The sequence below is a fragment of the Temnothorax americanus genome, unplaced genomic scaffold (genome assembly GCF_048541705.1).
Source record: "Temnothorax americanus isolate GAGA-0224 unplaced genomic scaffold, ASM4854170v1 Scaffold30, whole genome shotgun sequence".
Taxonomy (NCBI): domain Eukaryota; kingdom Metazoa; phylum Arthropoda; class Insecta; order Hymenoptera; family Formicidae; genus Temnothorax; species Temnothorax americanus.
This window is the reverse complement of record NW_027509443.1, coordinates 335,413-357,008: the sequence shown is the minus strand read 5'-3', so window position 1 is coordinate 357,008 and position 21,596 is coordinate 335,413. Positions and strand designations below refer to the sequence as shown.

The 21,596-nt window shown below is 36.3% G+C and overlaps 4 protein-coding genes and 1 long non-coding RNA gene across 16 annotated transcripts in view; 3 read left to right on the top strand and 2 right to left on the bottom strand.

Moving 5' to 3' along the window:
* Positions 1-4: 4 nt before the first annotated feature.
* On the bottom strand, positions 5-8,403 carry Med15 (mediator complex subunit 15). 3 transcript variants are annotated; one of them, XM_077412379.1, is made up of 13 exons: positions 8,310-8,403; positions 8,074-8,134; positions 7,576-7,663; positions 7,171-7,222; positions 6,547-6,741; positions 2,949-3,208; positions 2,681-2,839; positions 2,455-2,573; positions 2,227-2,318; positions 1,953-2,114; positions 1,370-1,655; positions 1,169-1,271; positions 5-866 (listed from the first exon to the last, which is right to left on the bottom strand). In XM_077412379.1, the coding sequence occupies exons 1-13, from the start codon at positions 8,386-8,388 to the stop codon at positions 534-536; spliced, it is 1,989 nt and encodes a 662-aa protein (XP_077268505.1). In that variant the 5' UTR covers positions 8,389-8,403; the 3' UTR covers positions 5-533. The 3 variants fall into 3 exon arrangements, with proteins under 3 accessions (XP_077268505.1, XP_077268506.1, XP_077268507.1); XM_077412380.1 differs by having other exon boundaries at positions 8,217-8,336; XM_077412381.1 differs by lacking the exon at positions 8,074-8,134 and having other exon boundaries at positions 8,310-8,365.
* A 1,424-nt stretch (positions 8,404-9,827) lies between these two features.
* On the top strand, positions 9,828-14,936 carry LOC143900728 (uncharacterized). Its single transcript, XM_077412378.1, has 10 exons — positions 9,828-10,008; positions 10,187-11,593; positions 11,686-12,053; positions 12,163-12,495; positions 12,602-12,866; positions 12,962-13,383; positions 13,492-13,722; positions 13,808-14,283; positions 14,421-14,532; positions 14,601-14,936. Exons 1-10 carry the CDS (start codon positions 9,993-9,995, stop codon positions 14,754-14,756), a joined length of 3,786 nt encoding a protein of 1,261 aa, XP_077268504.1. The 5' UTR covers positions 9,828-9,992; the 3' UTR covers positions 14,757-14,936.
* Positions 14,937-15,147: 211 nt separating this feature from the next.
* Positions 15,148-16,052, top strand: LOC143900744 (uncharacterized). The gene is made up of 3 exons (XR_013257865.1): positions 15,148-15,423; positions 15,497-15,579; positions 15,976-16,052. It is a non-coding gene; the product is annotated as an uncharacterized LOC143900744 (long non-coding RNA).
* A 250-nt stretch (positions 16,053-16,302) lies between these two features.
* Uqcr-6.4 (Ubiquinol-cytochrome c reductase 6.4 kDa subunit) lies at positions 16,303-17,010 on the bottom strand. Its single transcript, XM_077412408.1, has 2 exons — positions 16,833-17,010; positions 16,303-16,567 (listed from the first exon to the last, which is right to left on the bottom strand). The coding sequence occupies exons 1-2, from the start codon at positions 16,877-16,879 to the stop codon at positions 16,444-16,446; spliced, it is 171 nt and encodes a 56-aa protein (XP_077268534.1). The 5' UTR covers positions 16,880-17,010; the 3' UTR covers positions 16,303-16,443.
* Positions 17,011-17,703: 693 nt separating this feature from the next.
* Cno (adherens junction formation factor afadin) overlaps positions 17,704-21,596 on the top strand; it is a 46,711-nt gene continuing 42,818 nt past the window's right edge. For 3 of the 10 annotated variants that reach the window (XM_077412362.1, XM_077412364.1, XM_077412361.1), the window contains exon 1: positions 17,706-18,062. In XM_077412362.1, coding sequence (XP_077268488.1) covers positions 17,872-18,062 — 191 coding nt within the window. In that variant the 5' untranslated portion in view covers positions 17,706-17,871. Of the gene's footprint in view, positions 18,657-18,896; positions 19,022-21,596 lie in introns of those variants that run through there. The other 7 variants (XM_077412377.1, XM_077412376.1, XM_077412363.1 and 4 more) reach the window with 6 other exon arrangements.

The window sequence follows — 21,596 nt, the reverse complement described above, 5'->3', positions numbered from 1 at the left end:
TTACTAATATAGTCTGCAATTTTATAGAAATTTACCTGTGTCAAATCAGTGAATTACATAATTTCACTATGACATATATTTGCACTATACATTTATATTTACACATATGTATATATAAATAGATATTTGAAAAAAAACTTCCACTTTTTTTGCTTTATATAATTAAGTAGCACAGTCATATGAAAAAATATATGTACTTATGTAAAAAAAAAAAATTTCATAGATTTACTCTATACACCCAAGAAAATCATAGCGATTTAAATATCTCGCCGTTTAGTTTGTTAAATTTTAATTAATTGTAAAAAAAAATTTTCCGGAACACTTTTAATGGATACGAAAATACTTTTTTGAAACAACTATCAGAATTAGATCTATATAGTTAATTGCTGATATTAATAAAAGAAAAACACAATGTTTTTCGAAGAGTTTATGCTTATTTCATTGCAATAGTTAAAGATTTTCGTAGAGTTTATGGTTATTTGCTTACAATAGCCTAGTTGTATAGATATTATCAGATATTCGTGCGATTTGTACTATAAACCCATCAGGACTGTACTAGCAGTAATGGACGTTTCCTTTGGTGCGCTGGCTTGTCGAACACTCATCTCCCACGTGTCTAATAGTTGAGAAAGAGAGAAACGGCGCGGCAGTTTTGCGATACGGACGTTCAGGGCTTTTTGTACAGCACACAGGAATGTCGTTGCCTCGTATTCGTGCGGTGCCATGACGCAGCGAGGCGGCGTTGAAGGATAATCTGCGGGAACTGTAACCGAGATCGGTGGAACGCAAGGAAGATGACGGTCATCGAGCCAACATATCAGTTGTATACATTTCGATCCACTTTGCTGCGCTGGGTCTAGACTGACCTGAAATGAGAAAATTGCATTATTAATAACAATTATGCAATACGAACCTTTTTAATTATTGTAAGCTAGAGACAAGATTTGCGTGTACAACTTGATATATCATATTACATAAAAAAATGTTGACAAAATGTTAAGAGAATTCGCGAATTATATTTATACAATTTATACTTTTATAAGCAGAAAGTACGCCAGATCCTAAGTTCCAAGTAAATAATAAACATAAATTTTTGATAAAATATAATACGTGATTTAAAACAAAGTGTAAATTATCCAAAATGAGCTTAAGAGATGATGTTACATACTTTAAACCGTTGGTCGAGTCTAGCTATTTCTCCTTGTAATACGTCAGGTATTTCACTAGGTGATTCTTCTACTTTTTGCTTCTTCAAGGGTGGCGGCAAATTTCTATTTTTATACAAATAATAGAATGTATTCCAATTTGATCGTAAACTTATTAAATAAAATGATATATAATCTTTTTTTATATATGTATGCATCCTTACTTTATTTCTGGTCCAAATAAGGCATCCAAACATGGTCCAAAAGTACGTTGTAACGTGTGATTGATTACCGGGCTTTGGAGGTGTGTGCTCACAGCTTCTAACAGCGGACTGAAAATTTGGTGCTCCTTCAATGTCGTTACTGGCGGTCCCACACTACCGTCCCCTCTCTTGAAGTCTAACTTTTCCAAGACAACTTCGCATTTTAGCAATGTATCCAGTGGCATACGTTTACTGGGATTCGATAGAATTTCCAAGAGCTTCTTCATCTTACTGAGTTTATCGACATCTACGATAGAAAAAACGATCAATATAAATAATAATATTGCTCATTTGAATAGCTTAATATCGGAAAGGCATATATAATATTAAAAACATGTAATTTTCTTTTTTTGTTGATATTTCCATCTATATGAAAATAATTCATATTATTTATGCAACTTTTTAAATGTAATTTTTAGTATATCAATTTTTATAGAATAAACTTCTTATTTTTAAATAAAACAGATCTTTAATATTTTAAATTTTGATTTCTTGATATTATTGCACTTTAACATTGTTGTTTGTACTAATTATATCTCCTTACTTCCTTCGCTGCTCATCTTGGCAATCATTCTTCGTAATGGCTCTATGTATTTGCTCAGCTGTCTGACTTTGTCTCTGTAAGCCTGATCTTCTTGCTGAGGACTTGGTGTGGCTCCTACACCCCCGGGAGTATTTAGTGAACTGCTTGGAGACGGTGCCATACCTAGTTCAACGTATCATTTAATATGTGTTATTTAATAATTCCATTCTTTTCTCCTTCCTTTTTATCTATATTTATTTTCTATGTTTATTAATTCTCGATTATCTGATCTTACCTACGGAATTCACGGAACGAGATGGTCCTGTCATGATGGCATGCTGAGGACTTGGTGATGGCACTAGAGCGGGCGAGGCTACCATTTGATTACTGTGGAAATGTAATTTTTCGTTTTGTTATCATGTCATGAATAATGATGTCATGTCAGGAATAATGACAGAAATATGCTTTTATACTTCTGTCATAATTCTAAAAAAATTATGTTTAAAAAGTCTGTTAATATTACCTCGGCGGAGCTCCCAAACCAGCTGGGCTCGGAGCTGAAGGAGACGGGCTCTGCCTCAAAAATTGATTAGGCGTAACGTTACGTGGGCCAGGAAATCCAGTATTCATCATTTCACCTGGCTAAAAACAAAAATGGCAATTATATTAACAGGATATTATCAATAAATAAAGAAATTTTTAATAAAAATGGTACTGATAGAATAATTAAAAAAATAAGTATGTTATACCTTTCTTTGAATATGATTTAATTGCTGCTGCATTTGACCAGGACCTAATTGGCCAGGACCAATTTGATTCATCTGTTGCGGCATATTAGTCTGTATATTGCCTATTGGTCCCGTAATTTGATTATTCATTTGACTTGGTAATTGATTCTGCATCTGGGACTATGATAAAAGTAAACATATAAAACATCTCATAAAACTGTGTTCATTCCTTTCCTTATTTTATCCTTCTTATATAACTTACTTAGTAGAGCAAGTAAATCAAGCGTACCTGCATATTTTGTTGCATCTGTCCAGCGCTTAATTGACCCATTTGCCCAGGCACCATTTGATTCATTTGTGGAGGAATATTTCCTTGTCCCATCTGATTCATCTGAGTCAACATAGGATTGTTTTGCATAGTTTGGATCGGGCCCATGTGGTTCATTGGACCGCCAGTTTGTGACGGCATCATACCCATACCTGGCATTTTGTTCTGCATACCAGGCATATTCATTGGTTGTCCGGGCCGTTGATTTAAACTTTGCAAAACTAACAAAACATACAGAAGTTTTATTTTTATTTTTATTTTTCATAAACCGAACTATTCATGTATTTGTATATTGCAACAGAAATTTGAAAACATAACATTATAAATATAAATTTAAAAACACATAAAAAAAAATATTTGTATAAGCAAATATATAATAAGCCGAAAAGTATTGTAAATTAAATACTAGAAAAGAATGTAAGCGAATATACTAATCAAAAAGTAGTTTAAATTAAATACTAGAAAAAAATATAAGCGAATATATCATAAAGCAAAAAGAATGTAGATAGTACAAATGGATATAATTTGTAATCATTAATTTATTGCATATCAATTTATTAATGATTTCAGTGTTCATTTTTTATTTTTTCACTAATTATTAATACGAAAACAGAACATTTAGAAACGTAAACTGGAAAAAGGAATCTTAGGTATAAAGGTATTTAACTGAATCTTCTGATAAATCTTCTAATCTGTTTCGCTTTCTTCTTCTTGTGAACTTGTGGATCGATTCCTTATAATAAACCTTTCGAATGCTTCTTCCAAAGGAAAATAAAAAAAATTTTGCAATTTTGACTCCAACTTCTTTATATTTTTCGCAGTTTCTGTTCGAATTTTAGGCTTCTGCTGTATATATTCGTAACCGACATTGCAAACTTGAATATTTTTATTTAACTTTAACTCTACAACAATCATATCTCCAGCACTTGATTTTTGCAGATCATTCGGCCACGCGTTTTCCGTAAATATCACTTTCATTTTTGTAACAATTGCATTCATGGCAAATTGCACATCCTTGTGTCTCTCTTGCGCATCGTGCACGAATTGATACACGTCGGTTAGACGTTTCATGAAAGCATTTATCGTATATTTCACGCCGTGAATTATATTTAATACTTTCTCGGAGAAAGGATCATCCGTGCCAGATTTAAGTTTGTCTTTGAGATCAATCACTTCTGGTACGAAAGAGTAGCCCGGACTAATGTACCATTTACGCAATAAACTGTAATATACGAGTATTATCTTGAATCGAAATATCGTCACATCAAGCACTTCGTGTCCTTTACATTTGTATATAAACTTCACACGATTATCACTCGATTGCACTTTTATGTTTTCCTCCAGTTTCTCTTGAATTTTCTTTTCTAAATCTTTTCGTTGTTTCATCCAATCTTTATGTGATAACTCTTCCTTATTTCTCCGTTGAATATATTCAGACTCACTATAATGTTCAATTTGGCAATCCGGTGGTGGAAATGATGAATGATACATTTCTAGGTTTATCAGAGAACTCTGCTAGGCTGATTTTCCGGTACACTCCGTATTTGATATATGATGCATTCCGATTGAATGGATTTATTAATTGTTTAAAGTTGTATATTGTAATGTGCTTCTTTTTCAAGCACGATAACACAATAAATGCTTTCTATTCCGTCCTGCCTAACGCTTGCGTTACCAATGGTATTGTTAGAGTATATTTCAGTTTGTGTAACCTGTCCAAGGTGATCATAATATTTACTATCGTCGGCTTAAAGAGTTACGTCTTACTCACTAGTTAAATTGACTTATTTCCTTTCAATTCAAAGTCATCGTTAAAGTATTACAGAAAAAAGCCTGCTTATGTATATATATCTTATTACTTTTTCATTTAATTTTTTCATTTATTAAGTGTATTAACATGTTTATTAATTTTTAATGTGATTAATAAAAAGAATTTATTCCAATAAGATAAATATACGTTCAAAATACAATACTTAAAAAGTTGTGGGGTATACAAAAATTTCCATTGTTTTTTCGACCAATTTTATGTATTTGTATATTCTTAATATTCTTAATATTCTCAATATTCTTAATATTCTTATAAACAAAAACATTTTTAATATAAAATATTTTCCAGCATTATCTCCACCTTTTGCCGCCGCAGTCTCGGTTCTTGAAACAAATAAAGTTACTGATTCATTCTTGTATTCTTTCAGAATTGCGAAAATGTGTATCGGATCTTTTTTGTATGAAGTGTCTCTCACTCAGATACATAGACAAACCTTGTGATCATAAATATATTTTTTGTCTTGGAAGTGGAAAACTCGCCGAAATTTACCCATGACTTTTTATGTTTAGGACGTGAACGTCGAAATATAGTATTCTGATTAATATTTAGTCTTCTTGCACGTTTTACTTTTATTGGAGATTCTTCTATTCTTATTCTAATCTTAATTAAGTCGAATCTTTCTGAAACTTCATAAATGGCGGATAAGGTAGGAAATCGATAATCGATGTAACGCGGAGCAAATCCCCTTAGGCTTAAGGAAGGAAAAAGAAGGAAGAAGCGAATTAAAGAAAAGAACGGTTTCGCGTGCGTTAAGAAAATCCTTTCGATCGTTGATGAGTGTATCGGCATACGGACAAATATCGCGTAAAGACTATATATTGTTTTTTTTTGAAACTTAATTTTTCTTCAAACAATCCGAGTAAAAGTTAATTAGAGAACTCTAAGCGTACAATAGCATTTAAACGCAAGCAATGTAAATTTTTGCATACCCTTAGTAATTTGTAATTATTCAACCAAGGAACTGGATAAGAGACCATCCGATTCCATCAAAAAATTAAACTTAGCATAATAGCATAACTCCATAGCACAAATAAACTTGTTGCAAAACATATTTTGAAATTATGTTAATATGAGAAGTAATCTATTAGTATGTAAAAACAGAGAAAATGTTTAGCAAATTGAACGAAAAGCAAACGTTGAAAATTCCATACGCAAGAGGAATGATAGTAGATTTTCGAGTTTAATCCCGACTCTTATTCCATGATCTCGGCACATAAGGTTGATTAGCGAGTTGAAGATTGTGAGAAAAATAATATGCGATGAATGATAGACTGCTTCAAATATCCATATCTCAAGAATTTAAAAGTTGGAACAATAAGAGCTATCGATTAAGGAAAAACGCAATTTTACAGTCGGGACTGCATCTTAGTAGCCTAATAATATTATTTGTATCAATCAATTTCCTTCGCCTTTCTTCGCAAACCACCATTACTTACAGTCTTGAAACATAATTTCAAATTAAAGCTAGAATAGCACATTCATGTAATTAAATTGATAATCAATTTAATTAAATTAACACTAACATACATCTTAGAATAGGAGATACACAGTATAGAAAATACGGGATATATAAGACAGGCTAACAGCAGAAAGAAAAAGTAAGATGACCGATACAATGAAGTTCATACATTTCTTGAAAATAATATTTATTTGTTATAACAGATGCAGCTCAAGCATTAGTTATTCTTTGTAAGGTTCAACCTACATGAAATCGCTATATTGATTACTTACGATTAGTTGCAGTATTCGCAGGTGGTTGTGGGATTATACCCTGATGATTAGGACCTGGACCTCCCATGCCCATCATTTGATTATTTCCCGTGCCCTGGCGTGCCAACGTTTGAAGAGCACCGATTGGATCAGGCATGCCTTGATTATTGGTACCAGCGGTACCTGGTGCATTACCAGCCGCACCTTTTTTGGAATCTACGAAAAGAATATAATGTCACTGAAATAACATATGAGATCTAACATAAAAATAAAACTGATTTAAAAAAAAAAAAAAGGATACTGGACAGAGGATCTTCAAAATATTGCAAATAAATATAAGGTAAAATATCTTTTAAAAACAGATTATGATTTATAATAAGATTAACAATTTAATGAATCATTAAGCGACTAGAACAAATAGTTTCTTGTTTTTTTTTTTAAATAACAAACAAATACACTTTCAATTATTTATGTCGTATTTAACAGAATAAATTACGGTGTCTCGTTGACAAGATTTATAAACTACATTTAATTTGATATGCAATGTTAACGTAATAAGAATTTGTCATTATTTTTATAAATCTCATATTGTAATGTATAATAAGAAATTAATATAATATATAAGACATATATATCAAACATTACTCATTTCTCTGACATGAAGAATTAATCTGGCAACAAAACCCAAGTATTCTTCCTGCAAGAAGAAAAAAAAATAGATTAATAATACTGAAAGGTTTGCATTCACATATAAAAATATGTTTAGAGTATCAAAATAGATTCCTATTTAAATGATTGTTATAATCAAAAGAAAAAAAGTTTTGGATTAAATAGCGTACATAGTTATTAAACTGGATTATAAGCCTCTATATAAATATAGGTAGTCATTATTCATCTTGACTCAATCCAACATCTAATTATATATTTTACTTTAAGTTCAATAAGTATAAAACAATGTACATATTTCACTCTTAAATCCAGAAAGTATAACACAATGCAACTGCAAACAACAGAATATATTCTTAGCATTCTAGATAATTTTAGACATACCTTAGTCTTAGCTTTTTGGAAGACGTGATTCTCCATTTCCATGCTATTTTTTGTTGTGGGCATGCCAGACACTTGTATCGCTTCGTCACTGTCAATAAAATATTTGCTATTGTATATCGAATAAAAAATTAGAATTATTCCTTTGATTGTACGTACTATGCACATATTTTATAAAACAAGGAAAAAAGAAAAATTTTAGAAAAAATTCACATAAAAAAATAAAGCAATAAAAAAAAACAAAGATAATAAAAGAACGATTAAAAGTAAATTTATTATTGATACATACATAAATATTTCGTGTCAAGAATAAAAATAAATATATATTCACATAATAAATAATATACAGGATGTACGCGATACATGGATTGTAAAAAATAAATCAGTGTAACAATTTCAGAAGATATTATTCTTTAAATAATAATTGAACTTTTAATAAATAATCTCAATTGATGATACAAGACAATGTTCTCGCTTTATAACCGACGCAAATTGACTTACATTTTCGTGACTACGCTCTGTCGAAAATGTTGGGTTTTCCACGAATCGTCAGTAGCCATGACTTTGGTTAAATTATTTAAAAGCACAATTAAATATAAAACTCGAAAACGATATCAAAACTATACAACAAGAATATGCCGTACAACAAATACCACGTTCGACTTGGTTTGAGACGCACAGTGCACACCATATAACGATCATAAAACACAATAAAATATTGACGGAAACAATCTAACCTGCTATTCTAAATTGTTCTAGATGGGAATGATGGGATAACTTTGGAACTTTGTATGCGTTCCGAAACGTGCTGACCATCAACCTTATGCGGGGTCTACAAAAGCCCGTATCAGAGTACGGATTGGGATTGAGATTGGATTGAAATTTTAATCAATCAAAACAGAGAAAACTGATCTCAAGTTTAGTAAACTTTGCTCTCAGCCCTCCCGCCCACGTAAGTACAACTTCGATATATTATATAAGATATATTCATGAAAGCTAACAATAAGCGATGTATTATATATACACAGTAAAAAATAAAATGTTAATATCGTAACATTTTTCAAATGTCCCAGAAAGTTCACTTTATAAATTTTAAAGTTAAAATAACTCATTCATCGTGTTACTTGTTGACAAATTAGAAATGTTAATTTTATTGACACTATATTTTACATTTATATTTGTTCTTTTAACTTTAAGTATAATGTAAAAATAACTTGTAAAAAATGTCGATATAACATATTTGAATAAACGATAGTTATTTCAACTTAAGAGAAATGTCGTTTTGGACATTTGATTGTAGTAAATTTGATTATTTTGTACGTCAAAGTTTACGATTATTTGAGAGAGAGAAGATTTACTTTATAACTTTTGTTTATGTTAAAAGAACTCAAAATAATATTCAATTTCTAAATGACATACATAATAAAGTGTTAAGTTATCACGTTGACATTAATATAACACATGAAAATGTTACGAAATTAATAACATAGCTGTTCCTGTTGTATGTTAATTTTACATTGAAATAATAGTCAAATCTTGGTGACACAAAAAAATTTCAACATTTGGACGCACGATTTTTTACTGTGTATATTATACATACGTTTCAAATTCGCGCACTTTTGCATGCGGCCACTGAGCATGTGGCCGTAGGGTATGTTCAGTGTCGATCACCGAGATAATTTTTCGTTTTTAAGACCAATAATAAACCAACAAACACTAAAATTAGGCCAATAATCATCGAACGATTACGCATCGATTAGACGGTTTTTTTAATTAAAAATGAGATTTTTCCGGCTGACTTAACGCTAATTTTTTTTTTTAATTAAAAAAAAATTAAGAACCAACAAACGTAATTAAGCCAACAATCACCAACAAACGGCCAACAAACGATTTAAAAAAAAAAAGAATAAAGTCGAAGTTGATCGGCTAACAAAGTTACCGGAGATCCGATGGTCCAATGAAGAAAATTCGTTTCCGAAAAAGAAATTCTTCATTGGACCATCGGCTATTGGAGGATTCACACTGCGTCCGACGTTCGACGTACGACGATCCGACATCCAATAGGAATGGAGGATTCACATTGCGTCCGATCACGTCCGATGTCGGATCGTTGTACAATGTTTACGTCGAACATCGGACGCAGTCAGACGCAGTGTGAGTGACTCCATGAGAGCGGCCACCGGGATCATTCCGTTCCAGCGGACGTAAAGTCACTAGACTAGTGACTTTAGGTAGGCTCCTTGTGTTGTCAGCTTGTTTTTTTTGTAAACACAAGCTGCACAAAAAACTAACCCCAAAGCTCTTGCAATTTGCAATATATATTTCTTGCTCAACAGTTATATCGGTTTTGTATATTTAATATATATGTGACAAAAAAAAATATTGCAAAGCAGATTAAAAAATCGTATAAATTGCTCATTATGGCGTTGTCAAGAGGTAAGTGAACGACTCTCCGCAAGTCTTCAGGATATGTGTCGACACGTGACCACACGTGACTGCATAACCTGTTTTAAACTAAACAAAAACAATGATAATTATGCATTTTTTACAGTAATTTTTACTAGATACATTTTATTCATACATTATTAATACACTTAATGCATACATTTTACAGAATTATTAAAGCGATTAAACTCGGATGACTATCCTTTGGCGAAGCGATTAAAATTAGCGGAAACAGCTTTTTGTACGGTGGATTTGCCATTCACTCGGAAAGAGGACTTACTTCTGAAGTGGCTGTGCAATAGTTGTGCTACGAATCAACATGCTTGGCAAACTTTGAATAATTGTTTGAAGTTTGACCATATCAATATTAGGCCCGATGTAAAACAATGTTTGATCGATGTACTTGTACAAACATTGGAGAGCGATATGGAAAACATATACGAGGAGGTCCTCCAATGTTGCACTTTAGTTCTCGCTAATAATAGTATACGACAATATTTTACGAACAAGCCGAAGATTCTAGGTCTGTTAATGAAAGCCCTGTTGAACAACGTGTTAAAACGTTCCAGCTATGGTAGTGTCACGCAAGAGGAATGCGGTCAATTGTTTGAGCCATGTAAATTGTCTCCAACCGAAAATAATGCTATAATAAATATTATCGAAAGTCTAATGCAAATATATAAACAGCCAATTACTACGAAAGATGAACTGAGATTAATTTTTATACGGGATACTTTATATCCTATGTGCAGTTTGGTTGATCACACGCAAACAGACAATAAAAACCGGCTTGGTATAGCAGCATATAAGTGCATCCAACAGTTGTTGTTGGGAAAAAGCAGATCTGTACAAAATAAACAGATTGTAGAAAGTAATCGAGCAATGTTCTCAGACTTATTTTGTGTGTTATCCGAACGCGTGAAGACATCAAATCTTCAGAGCAATCTTTTAACTTATCAATTTATTTTCCGTACCATAATAGGTACTTATAAATCGGATGCCACTTTGTTGGATATGTTCTTCAGAAATCTAATCAACTCCTCTGGAAAATATAAGTGGGAAATCATGGATTCTTTCCTCAAATTACTGAATGACATAACGCTCGATTTTGATAATATTATAGATGATATAACATTGACCGAGTACTTCCAGAATTTTATAAGTGAGATTTTGACGCTCGACGACGTAATACGTGTGCATTATAGAGTGCTTGCACAACTTTCGTATATCAATCCACTTTTGATAGAGAAAAACATATCAGATATCTTAAATAAGATACTTATGAAAGAACAAACTGTTGATTACACAAATTTGTTAATTGCACTTTTGTACGCTAGCACGAAATTGCGACGAGAGCAAAAGTTTATCTCACAAGTATTAATATCGTTGAAGCAGCACGCTGCAACAAAGAAGACGTCTAAAGCAAGCACTTCCGCATTTTTCCCAGATGAATTTAAAATCAAATTAATGAAAACTATCAGTAATTTTTCCAGTTCACAAACTATTGCAAATCTAAGAACATTAATATATTATTTAAATACAGATTGTGTACAACTTTTGCAGTCTAATACTTCATGTAAGTATCTTGTATTATTGAGTGATTATTAATTTAATGACAAAAAGAATTGTAATTGAAAAATAAATTAACTTCTCGTTTTTAATACGCAGGTAAAAATATATTGATATTAAGGGCAACAGTAGAATTGCTTATTACACTTTTCGAAGGTATGCAGGTTTTTGAATATACCAGAACATTAGCCGCTCATGAGAAATTCGTCAACGGCCTAGATGAAATTGGGAACGCACTATCGCTGTTGATAAACAAGGCATTGTGTTTAAGTCATAACAAAACCGTTATCATAATACTCCTGAGTGCAGTGCGATCGTTGAGCGAAATACAGAATATGTTCAAATATTATATACTGAAAGACGCTACCGTTACAAAGAAGCTGCCGTTTCCGATTCTGGATGATCCTTGGCAACAATTAATTCAAAGGATTACCAATTTCGGAGAAGACAATTGCAAGAACACCATGGTATCTTTAGAAATTATATTTATTTGAAAAAACAAATTATATTTTTGTCAAAATGTGGTCAAACACTCTTGCAAGAACTTACCCTTATATTTCTATATCAAAATTTCAGAATAAACTTATTTTACATCGACTGAAACTAGGTATATCAGATAAACCTGTTAAACTTCATGGGTTAATAGGTGGCCTTGAGTATTCCTGGAGTGCTATTTTGAAACATGACACAGATATGCTTTCCTTGTTACACGACAAAGAGATATCGAAAGTGACGAATTTGTTGTTGGCTGATATAACGTCGAGCGAACAGAATTTTCGTGAATGGCTTAACATATTAGATAAAGAATGCCTTCAAGAAAATAGACGCTTTGTAATGTGTCTCTTAAGCCATATTCTTGTCCAAATTGGACAAAGTTTTTCATTAACTATTACCGAATACATTAACGTTGTAAGTAACACTGCATAATTTAATACTGTCAAAAATTTTTTAATTTTCTAATCATTATAAAGCAATCCCTGGTTTTCATACCTTAATTATTCTAATAAAATTTTAGAAGCTGTTGACGGAGAACGGGCATAATGATAAATTATTAGAAATCTTACAAGTTCTAAAAGAACAGATATTACAGGAACAATGGACGCAAGCGGCAAACACAATTTCTTTTAATATTGATTTATATTTAGAAATATTTCTTCATTTACCGACTATATATTTCAGCCCTAATGTGAGAATGTTAATATTCCTGATCGTGTATTCCATTAGTACAAAATATGAAAAAAATGACAAAGTATTAGCGTTATGCAACATGATATTTTCAGGTAATTTAATTTTTGTACGTTTGACCTCAATTTTGTAATCACTATTTTCACTAAGAAATTTTCAACGAAAACATATAATAAAAATATTTTGCTAGATTTACTAGAGAAAACCGGAATCGATATATTGCAATATATAGAACCAAAAATATTGATAAACCAATTAGCACAGCAAAATAAAGCATTTTCAAGAGCTTGCGAGTTCTCTCTTCGGAATGTGAAAACATATGTTACTTTAAAGAATCTCGTAAAAAGTTGTGCTCAATGCAAGGAAGCTACGTGCATTATTTTGGAATGTATGGAAGTAGTCAAACCAAAGTTGGATACCGAACAAAAAGTCATTTTCAGAAAGGCAGAGAAAAAATTAGCCAAAGCTATTTTAAAGATGTTACCTGAAGACATAAACGACACTTTCGATGTGAAATGTTTAACAGCGGTGTTAAAGGTAACTGTTAAAACTGGAAAAGTCACTGATACTTTAAAAAGATTCACTGAATTAACTCTCAAAAATATATTTACGGTAAGTGATATGGAAGGAATTATATTTCCTTATATGTGATAATTTTGCCATTCAGACATTAAACTTATGGAAAACATTCAAACGATTAAAATAAATTTTTTGTTACAGGCAAGAGAAAATCCAAGCGGTACAAATAATAGTAAATTGTTGCAACAAGGTGTACAATTGTCTATCATTGTTTTACAACATCGCAAAATGTTTGAAATCCAAGATACGATTATCAGAAACTTATGGTTTGTAATGTTAAAGCATCCTCGCAAGAATTTAATCGAACTTTTATTAGCATCTACCAGATTAGAAGAATTTCACGAGCTTTTAAGACGATTACACGATCAGACGGTAATATTCTCATTAATATATTTCTTATTTATACAGCAGTTAACAATATTTGTGCATATTTATAATTTAATTTTTATTTGTGTAGATCAATAGCTTGTCGCAGAAAGATGAATCAGTATGGATAAATCTGTTTATCATTTGGAGCAGTATAATGAAAACAGACATGAATGTTAAACGTAATAAAGTGCGTTTGGGTGCGATCAATAATCTGATCAAAACTCTGTTAACGTTGGATATCCCACACGAATATTGGTCAGGACCGTTGCGTTTGTCTCACGATGTAATCAGTGCCAAACACTTGCTTATTCCCGACATTACGGTCGATCTTATTACGCTGATCAGTTTAAAGTCGCTCGACGAAGCGAATATATTGTCGTGCAAAGATGTGCTCGCTATATGCGGAACGTTGATAAAAGCCAAAACAAACTTGATAATAGACAGGCTACCTAATTTATTGCTGTTGTATAGACATGTAATAAATATCGTTGTCCTTGCGTCGAAAAATGTAGCCGATAAATTCGACGAGCATCGATTTAGATGTTTCGCACTCGATATCGCAAAGTAAGTTCAATTAATTAGAAAATATTTTAACGTTACATGCAAATAGTGTTGACGTGCTCGAGAGTATTTTGGTAAAATTTACTCATTGATAAAATTGATTTGACAAGAAAGTCACAGACACACACATTTTCTCTCAGATTTACAACCACGCTGGTAAAATTGAAGAAAGACATGATCCGGCTAAGTCCGTATGTGATCGCTGATCTCTTGCAATTGATCGTGGAAGGCACTATACCATCCTACGTCAAGGTAATATCTTTACTTCCATCATTATCCTATTAGATTGTTCTCAATCCCTTTTATTATTTATGTTGCAGATGGCTTTACACGAATCTCTATGTCAATTAATTAGCATCTGCGATCAGCATGGACTTGCATTTTTATCCCGTACATTACCAGCATCGTTGCAGGAAGTTTTCAAAGTACAATTAAATACGTTCAAAAAGTTTTACAAATACTCTGGCAAAATTTAAGTGTCTCACTTCCTCGATTAAATTTAATTGTACGAACCTCTGACCTTTCTATTTTCTGAAAGGTAAAATTAACAGATTACAATGAGAGAAACACACATTGTATAAATCTAATTGTACAACTATTATATGTATATATATATATATAAATATTTTCTGGATAAAAAATGTATGTAAAAAAGATATGTTTTAACAAATTATTTTATATATTTCCTACAATTCAATTAAAATAATTGTATAGATGTAATTGTATAGACAATGATAATTTTAACTGATAAAATAATTGTTGTATTTTTATAAAATTTGTATAACGAACATTATTTATCGTTTGTTCTTCGCACGTTCGAAATTTGCTATAAAGCGATTTGAAGCAAAATTCCTTGTGAGATAAAATACAAATAACGTCATCATTGGTCATCACGTGCACTGGAAACTGCGCGTGTACGTATGTACGGGTAAAAACCCAGAGTGTGGCGTAAGTCAAATTTTTAAAAATATTTTCTCGCGTGCATAGATCCAATCTGTACAATATAAGTATAAATTGCATCTATGCGCACGAGAAAATGTTTTTAAAAATTTGATTTACACCACTCTGGTTTTTACCCCTCCATCCCATATGTATCATCTGGGTGCATAACGTCGTTCGTGGTCGTCTGCGACGTAGGATTGCGTAGGATCCAATATGAGAATTAGAGTACCACGAGGAATAACCAAGGATCAGATTTATGTCGTAATCTTTTTAGGAGTGACAACCGGTATTTACGGTTGGAGGGGTCTATTGCAGGATTATATAAAAGAACGTGAAAAGGAACTGCAATTAAATGAGGTAACGAAGCAAATTGCTCCAAACATTGGCTCTATAACCTATACATCGATTACATCAATCAAATAATTTTTCGCGATTACTCGATGACATTTGGTTATATTTAGCCATATTTAGCGCTTACAGTGCTCAATATATAATATATATTAATACACAGTATTAATAATATTTTGTAGCAAAAGAATTGAAGTTTGTTTAAGATAACAAAATATATCACCAAGTTTCTTATCATTTATTCCTTGTCTTTGAAGAAAGTCCGTCTTTGAAAATCAACGTGACTGCGGGCAGACTTTGCGAATGGCATTGAAATATAATTAATTATTTACTTAAAGATATAATATATACCACAATTAATCTTATTTAAAATATATAATATACTGTGTAATTATCATTTTATAGTTTGACGACAAAAAGTAAGAATCTACTATCCAAGTATGGACGGTGGGGGCTCCTGGGGATCGGCGCAGGCTTTTCTATAGCAGTTTTTGCGTAAGCACATTTTGCTCCGGCGTTTTTTCCACGAACAACGAAGACGAAGTAGGCACACGTCGGATTACGCGATTCGCACTTTCCTTTGCAGATTTTACACAAAGCCATGGTACAATCGGCGGAAGGCAGCGAAAGCCGAGGAATTTGCCAACTTTGTTTACGAACAACGCGAGAAAAGAGCCTTGCAACAGAGCGAAAATTAAACTCGAGCTCATCAATGTTACACACGCCGTCACCAATTGTACATATGTTTCTTTATTAACATCTTATAATTTAAATAAAACAGAACATGTGCAATATGGCAATGGTACAATAGTCTCTATCGTTCCAATACGACCGTTACATAATCTCGTCGAGAATGTCGAGGAACTCCGTGGCCTATTCCGCTTCTTCTTCAAACTTGCTGCCGTAGAACGGAATACGTCGCACTACCACTTTCCAGTCCGTGAGGTACAATAATCCTAGCCACGCAGTGGCTCCATAAGCCACCGCAGTTGGAGTCCTAAAATGCAAAAGGATCACTCGATACAACTTGGAGATAATATTCACGACGGATTCTATTTGTATCGGAATCAAACAGACGTGTCCTCCAAAATACCTTTTTGACACAAAAGAGAGAAAATATTATAAAAATTAAAAGATCTTTGCTATTGCGCTCGCTTAACGTGCTGTTATTTATTATACGTAATGCGAATAAAGACAATAATCAAATTACTCGCACCGTTAATTGGGAGGTCTAAATACGCTAAAAATACCGAAGGACTCACCACTTCGACGCCAACTCGACGTGTTTTCGGGTTATTCGCAGAGGCATTCTTCTCGATACCGCTCGTATCTCGTATTCGGCAGTAACTGATCTTTGATCTTTTTTATTTTTATTCCGAGAAAAGTAAAATCGGCGAGCAGAGACAGAGAGGTCAGACAGGTAAATTTAGTTCAAAAACATGCCGCGAGATTCGCTGTCATCGCTAACGTGTATGTATGTACACTCGGTGTCGTTAATACGTTCTACTTCCGGTTTAAGTATATTCTCCGATTGGACGTATCGTTTGTAGACCATTCGTGCATCGAGATATCGTGGCCGCAGGGAAAAGTGATCCGCGCAGTTTCTTGGGCCCCCTACGAACCTACGGCTGAACAAACAGCGATCAAAATAATAAGCCGTATTGTCCTGCTCTGAAAAGAGGCAAGAGCCAAGAAATATAACAAGTGCATCGAGATATTAAGCTAAAAAATCCGAGACTACATTTTCGTAAGGACGTATCTGACGTACAATTAATTTTCGATTCTTCATTGGCATTGAAAATTTCTTAAAATCTTTACGATCGTTACCAATCCATTTTTATCGATCGTAATGCTGCGTTTCCACTATACGCGTCGCGCGTCGCGTCACGACGCCGCGTCAAGAGTTATCCAATCAAAACGTTTCATTTTACGACGTTATTTCCGACAAGATCTTGCGTCGGAAATGACGTCGTAAAATAAAACGTTTCGATTGGATAACTCGTGACGCGGCGTCGTGACGCGACGCGCGACGCGTATAGTGGGAACGCAGCATAAGGCCCCGGACACACACTTTTTCGTAACAGTAACAGTAGGATTTCGACCAATCGTGTTACTAGATTCGGGAACGTATGGCCGTATGTACATACGTTTTCGAATCGAGCAACGCGATTGGTCGAAATTCTACTGTTACGTTTTACGGAAAGTGTGTGTGGCCAGCTTAAGCGTTTACAACGTCGACCGAAAATGGCGCATCGCGGCGGTCTTCCCTTCATAGCGCCTCTAAGCAAATCATAACGGCGCATGCGCGTCGCTCGGCGATGGCCACCGTGTCGCGGGCGCACTCGCGGCTATAGCGGCTACTCGCAAGTCTGCGCAAGTGTTCTCGCAACGACGTTTAACAGAAGCTTCGGCGTTCGTGTGTGCCTGTGGATCACCGTGCGCTCGCGACGCTCGCGTTTGCGCGCGTATACAATCGCGTTTCCCAGTCCCAGGTAACGTCCTGTGACGTAGCGCGCGCGCGCGCAAGAGAGAGAGAGAGAGGAGAGCGTATATCGGACGGCCGATCGCCGATCGACTCCGCTGCTCCGCCTCCGGAGTCCGGTCCCGTGACCGATAGTCCCGACGGCTCGCCGCGAGCACGCTCGATGTAAAACGTCAATCCGGTGTGGTGCGCGAGTGCCGCGAGGGTCACGCGTCCCCCCCCTCTTTTCAGTGCCGCGAGACGACGCGTGCGGCGAGGACGAGGGCTTGGGCATTCTCTCGCGCGCGTTTCTCCACGAGAACCCACGCATACCAACGCGTCTGTTTCCGCTCGCGACGCGTACGGACGTCTCTCGGTCGCCTAACCGAGGATCGCGCGGATGTGCCCGAATATGCGCGCCGAGCGTACGCTCGGCGCGGCGGCGCGGCGTACGGCTGCGCGACGTGCGAACGCAGAAGCGGCGACGGCGGCGGCGGCGGCGGCGGAGCCGCGCGAGGCATTCGGCGCGTATTGCTGAGACGTGGTACCGAGCGGTGCCAGCGGTGGAATTTTCAAGGCGGAGAACCCTAGGGAAGTGGCCGCGTCTTCGTCCCGGAGCGGACAGGTAAATACGCTACTACGCGCGTGGCGTGGCACACGCTTGGCGAAGCCCCGGCGATCGTCCCGCGCGTTCTCGCTTCGCGTCTCACCGTCCCCCGACCCCGCGACGCGGATGTGACGGTCGCGTCGCGTCGGCGGACCTGTTGACATCGCGCCGCTTATCGGCGATGTCGCGCCGACCGCCGCGACTTGGCAGGTGTTTGTTTGACTTTGCGGAAGAACGCAAACTTCGCGGATCGCTATATAGTGTCGTCGAGATTTTTGGGAAACGGCCACCGATCGCGTCGTCAAGGTGACGACGCGTCGCGACGCTCCGTGCAAAATTCAATCTCGTCGCGGAGGCAACCTGATGCGAGATTAGATCTAAACGTTTGTATTTACACGTCGAGGGTAAACGATTTAAATTGCCACGACTCTCGAGAGTGCGCAGCTCGGCAAATTAGGTCTCGATCCGCTTTTACGCGGGCTCGAGGGTGATGGCAAGTATAAACCGCGGTGGAGAACGGGAGCGATTGATCAAACACATATGGGGATATACGTATGTAACAACGCCGCCGTAAACACAAAGAGCGTCGATGGGAATGGAGAATACGTTTGTCGACCTCTCCGTCGCGACTAGTCGCGACCAAGTTTTGTTATATCACGCGAGGAAATGAAATAGCTATACGCGGGAGGGGGAGGGGGCTAATTGCGCACCGCGCTTTTAAACGCTCTCGCTCCCACGCGAGTGCGTGTGCATACGTACGGCGACAGTAGTGCGCGTATAATATACGCCAACTTTTTTTTAACGACCGACCCTTGTAAACGCGCCGCACCGATTATTAAACGCCTTTCACTCGCGGGGTCCCTTACGGGAGCCTTCGGCGATCGGCATGTGCGTGCGTGCATATATACGTATACGTATATATAACATATATCGCGGTGCTGGATTTCCGAACCTCATCGACGGATCTATATAACTTGAGCGATCGATACGAAGCGGATATATACTTTCTAACGAGACTCGTCGAAGCGCGAGGTATACCTCGTCTCGCACGCGCGAAGAATGCGTCCTCGCCAGATGCTATATCTGGGATTTATGTTTGTTTTAGTCTCGAGATAAACGCGAGGACATCTTTCGAGTTTCAAGTGTCAGCGAGAATTCGCGGAAATCAAACGAAATATCGTACGGCTACTTTGTCGTGTGCGCGTTATTAATTTTCGTTCGTGTTTTACGCGAATTTTTTTTTATCGACGACCCGCCCGCCGAAATATTACTCAAAATTCGCGTATTTGTCAATTAACTTTTACCTTTAGTTTTCGAACTTATGGTTTATCTTTGTTTGACAATTTATCCTCGATTTATTAATAAAAAGCAAATCGCGGTAAAACTCAATCGTAACGACGTTATCGGGTTGTTTTGGATTTAAATCGTCTTAGAAAGGATTTGCCGTATAGCAAAGCTTCACATATGCAGATACGGAGCCTTAGCCTATCGAGTTGACGTATGAGAGCCGCTGGCTCTTTTCGCGTCACTTTATTTTCAGCCCGTTATCAATGGCTTCGTAAAAAAAACCGTTCGCGCGGGCATATGAAAAATATGTCGGATTCGTTGGTCGCGCAGCGACAGTCGCAGATTTGACGCACTTGGAGGTATTCATTGTAATGACGATGCACCGCGACGCGACGCGACATACCCGCGACCTTATTCGTGCTCCCGTGGCTTCCTCCGGCAGTGCCGTAGGAAAGATCCGTGAGAACCCCGGAATCGGCGCGAGAAAAGAGCCCCGGGTACCGTATACGCGTGTCGTGGTAAACGTACCGCGTGCGAATCGAAAACAGTAGTATACGAACAAGCGGTCAGCCACTATACCACTGGAACGGCGATAATGTTTATAGAAAGTATGAATGGGTATAGAAAGTATGTGTCCAACGGCGTTGAATCTGACGGCCGCGGAACGCGAAAGCGCGACGGCGAATTAAAATCCCGCCGCTCGTCGCCGCGGCGCGCGGCGCTCTCGCCCCCCGGGAACGAGCAGCTGATAAAATCTGCAATCTGCCGACCGTGCACGGTGTCCCGCGCCGTGTCGTCGACGACGCGAGTCTCGACGGAGCCGATCCTTCGCTGTCAAAAATTTGAGTCGCGATCTTCTTGACGATCTCTCGTGGCGATGCGAGGCCGCGTAATCGCCCATTTTTATACCAATGCGGATTAACGCTTTAATCGCGGCAATTTACTTTCTATATATCCTTTTCTAGTTGTAAGAATTAGAAAAAGATGAAACGCGTAAGTTAAACCGAGATTAAAGTTGATCCGCGTTGATAGAGAAATGGACATAAATCTCTGTTAATCTTCCAGTGGGCGCGTGAAAAGGACCGCGCACTAATTATATGAAAAATTTTTGAAATGTAAAAGAGCGCATGGGGTACGACGAATTACACCCCACTCTATTTATGCTATAAATATATTAATATTTTTTCTTCAATATTATTCAATGTTGCGCACATATCTTAAAGTATATTAAAATTGAAACTTTAATTTTAATGTTTTTTCAATAATAATCGGTTCATTGAAATGAGTCCAGGAGACTCATTTTTTACGAGCAGTTGTATTACACCCCACGCGTTCACTGAAGAATAAAAGCAAATTCCACTCGAAAATTCTGCGACGAAAAGTGTGCTCACGTTTGTACTTTCAAATTTTAATTTGTCGAAACGTTTCATTTAAATTATCAAGTAGATTCGAGGAGGAACAGACAATGGGGGGGGGGGGGAAAGTAGGCAGGTAAAGTTCACTTTGCCTACCTACGCGCGGTTGAAAATGCGAAATGTTTACCGTACACAGGGCGCGCCAGGTATAACGTTTGTACCACAGAGGTTTTTTTCGAAGAATCTGTTGGCTGAGAGAAAGCGCGCGCGGTGAGTGTGGCCGCCCTGTATAATTTGCCGTTTTAATTCACAGAAC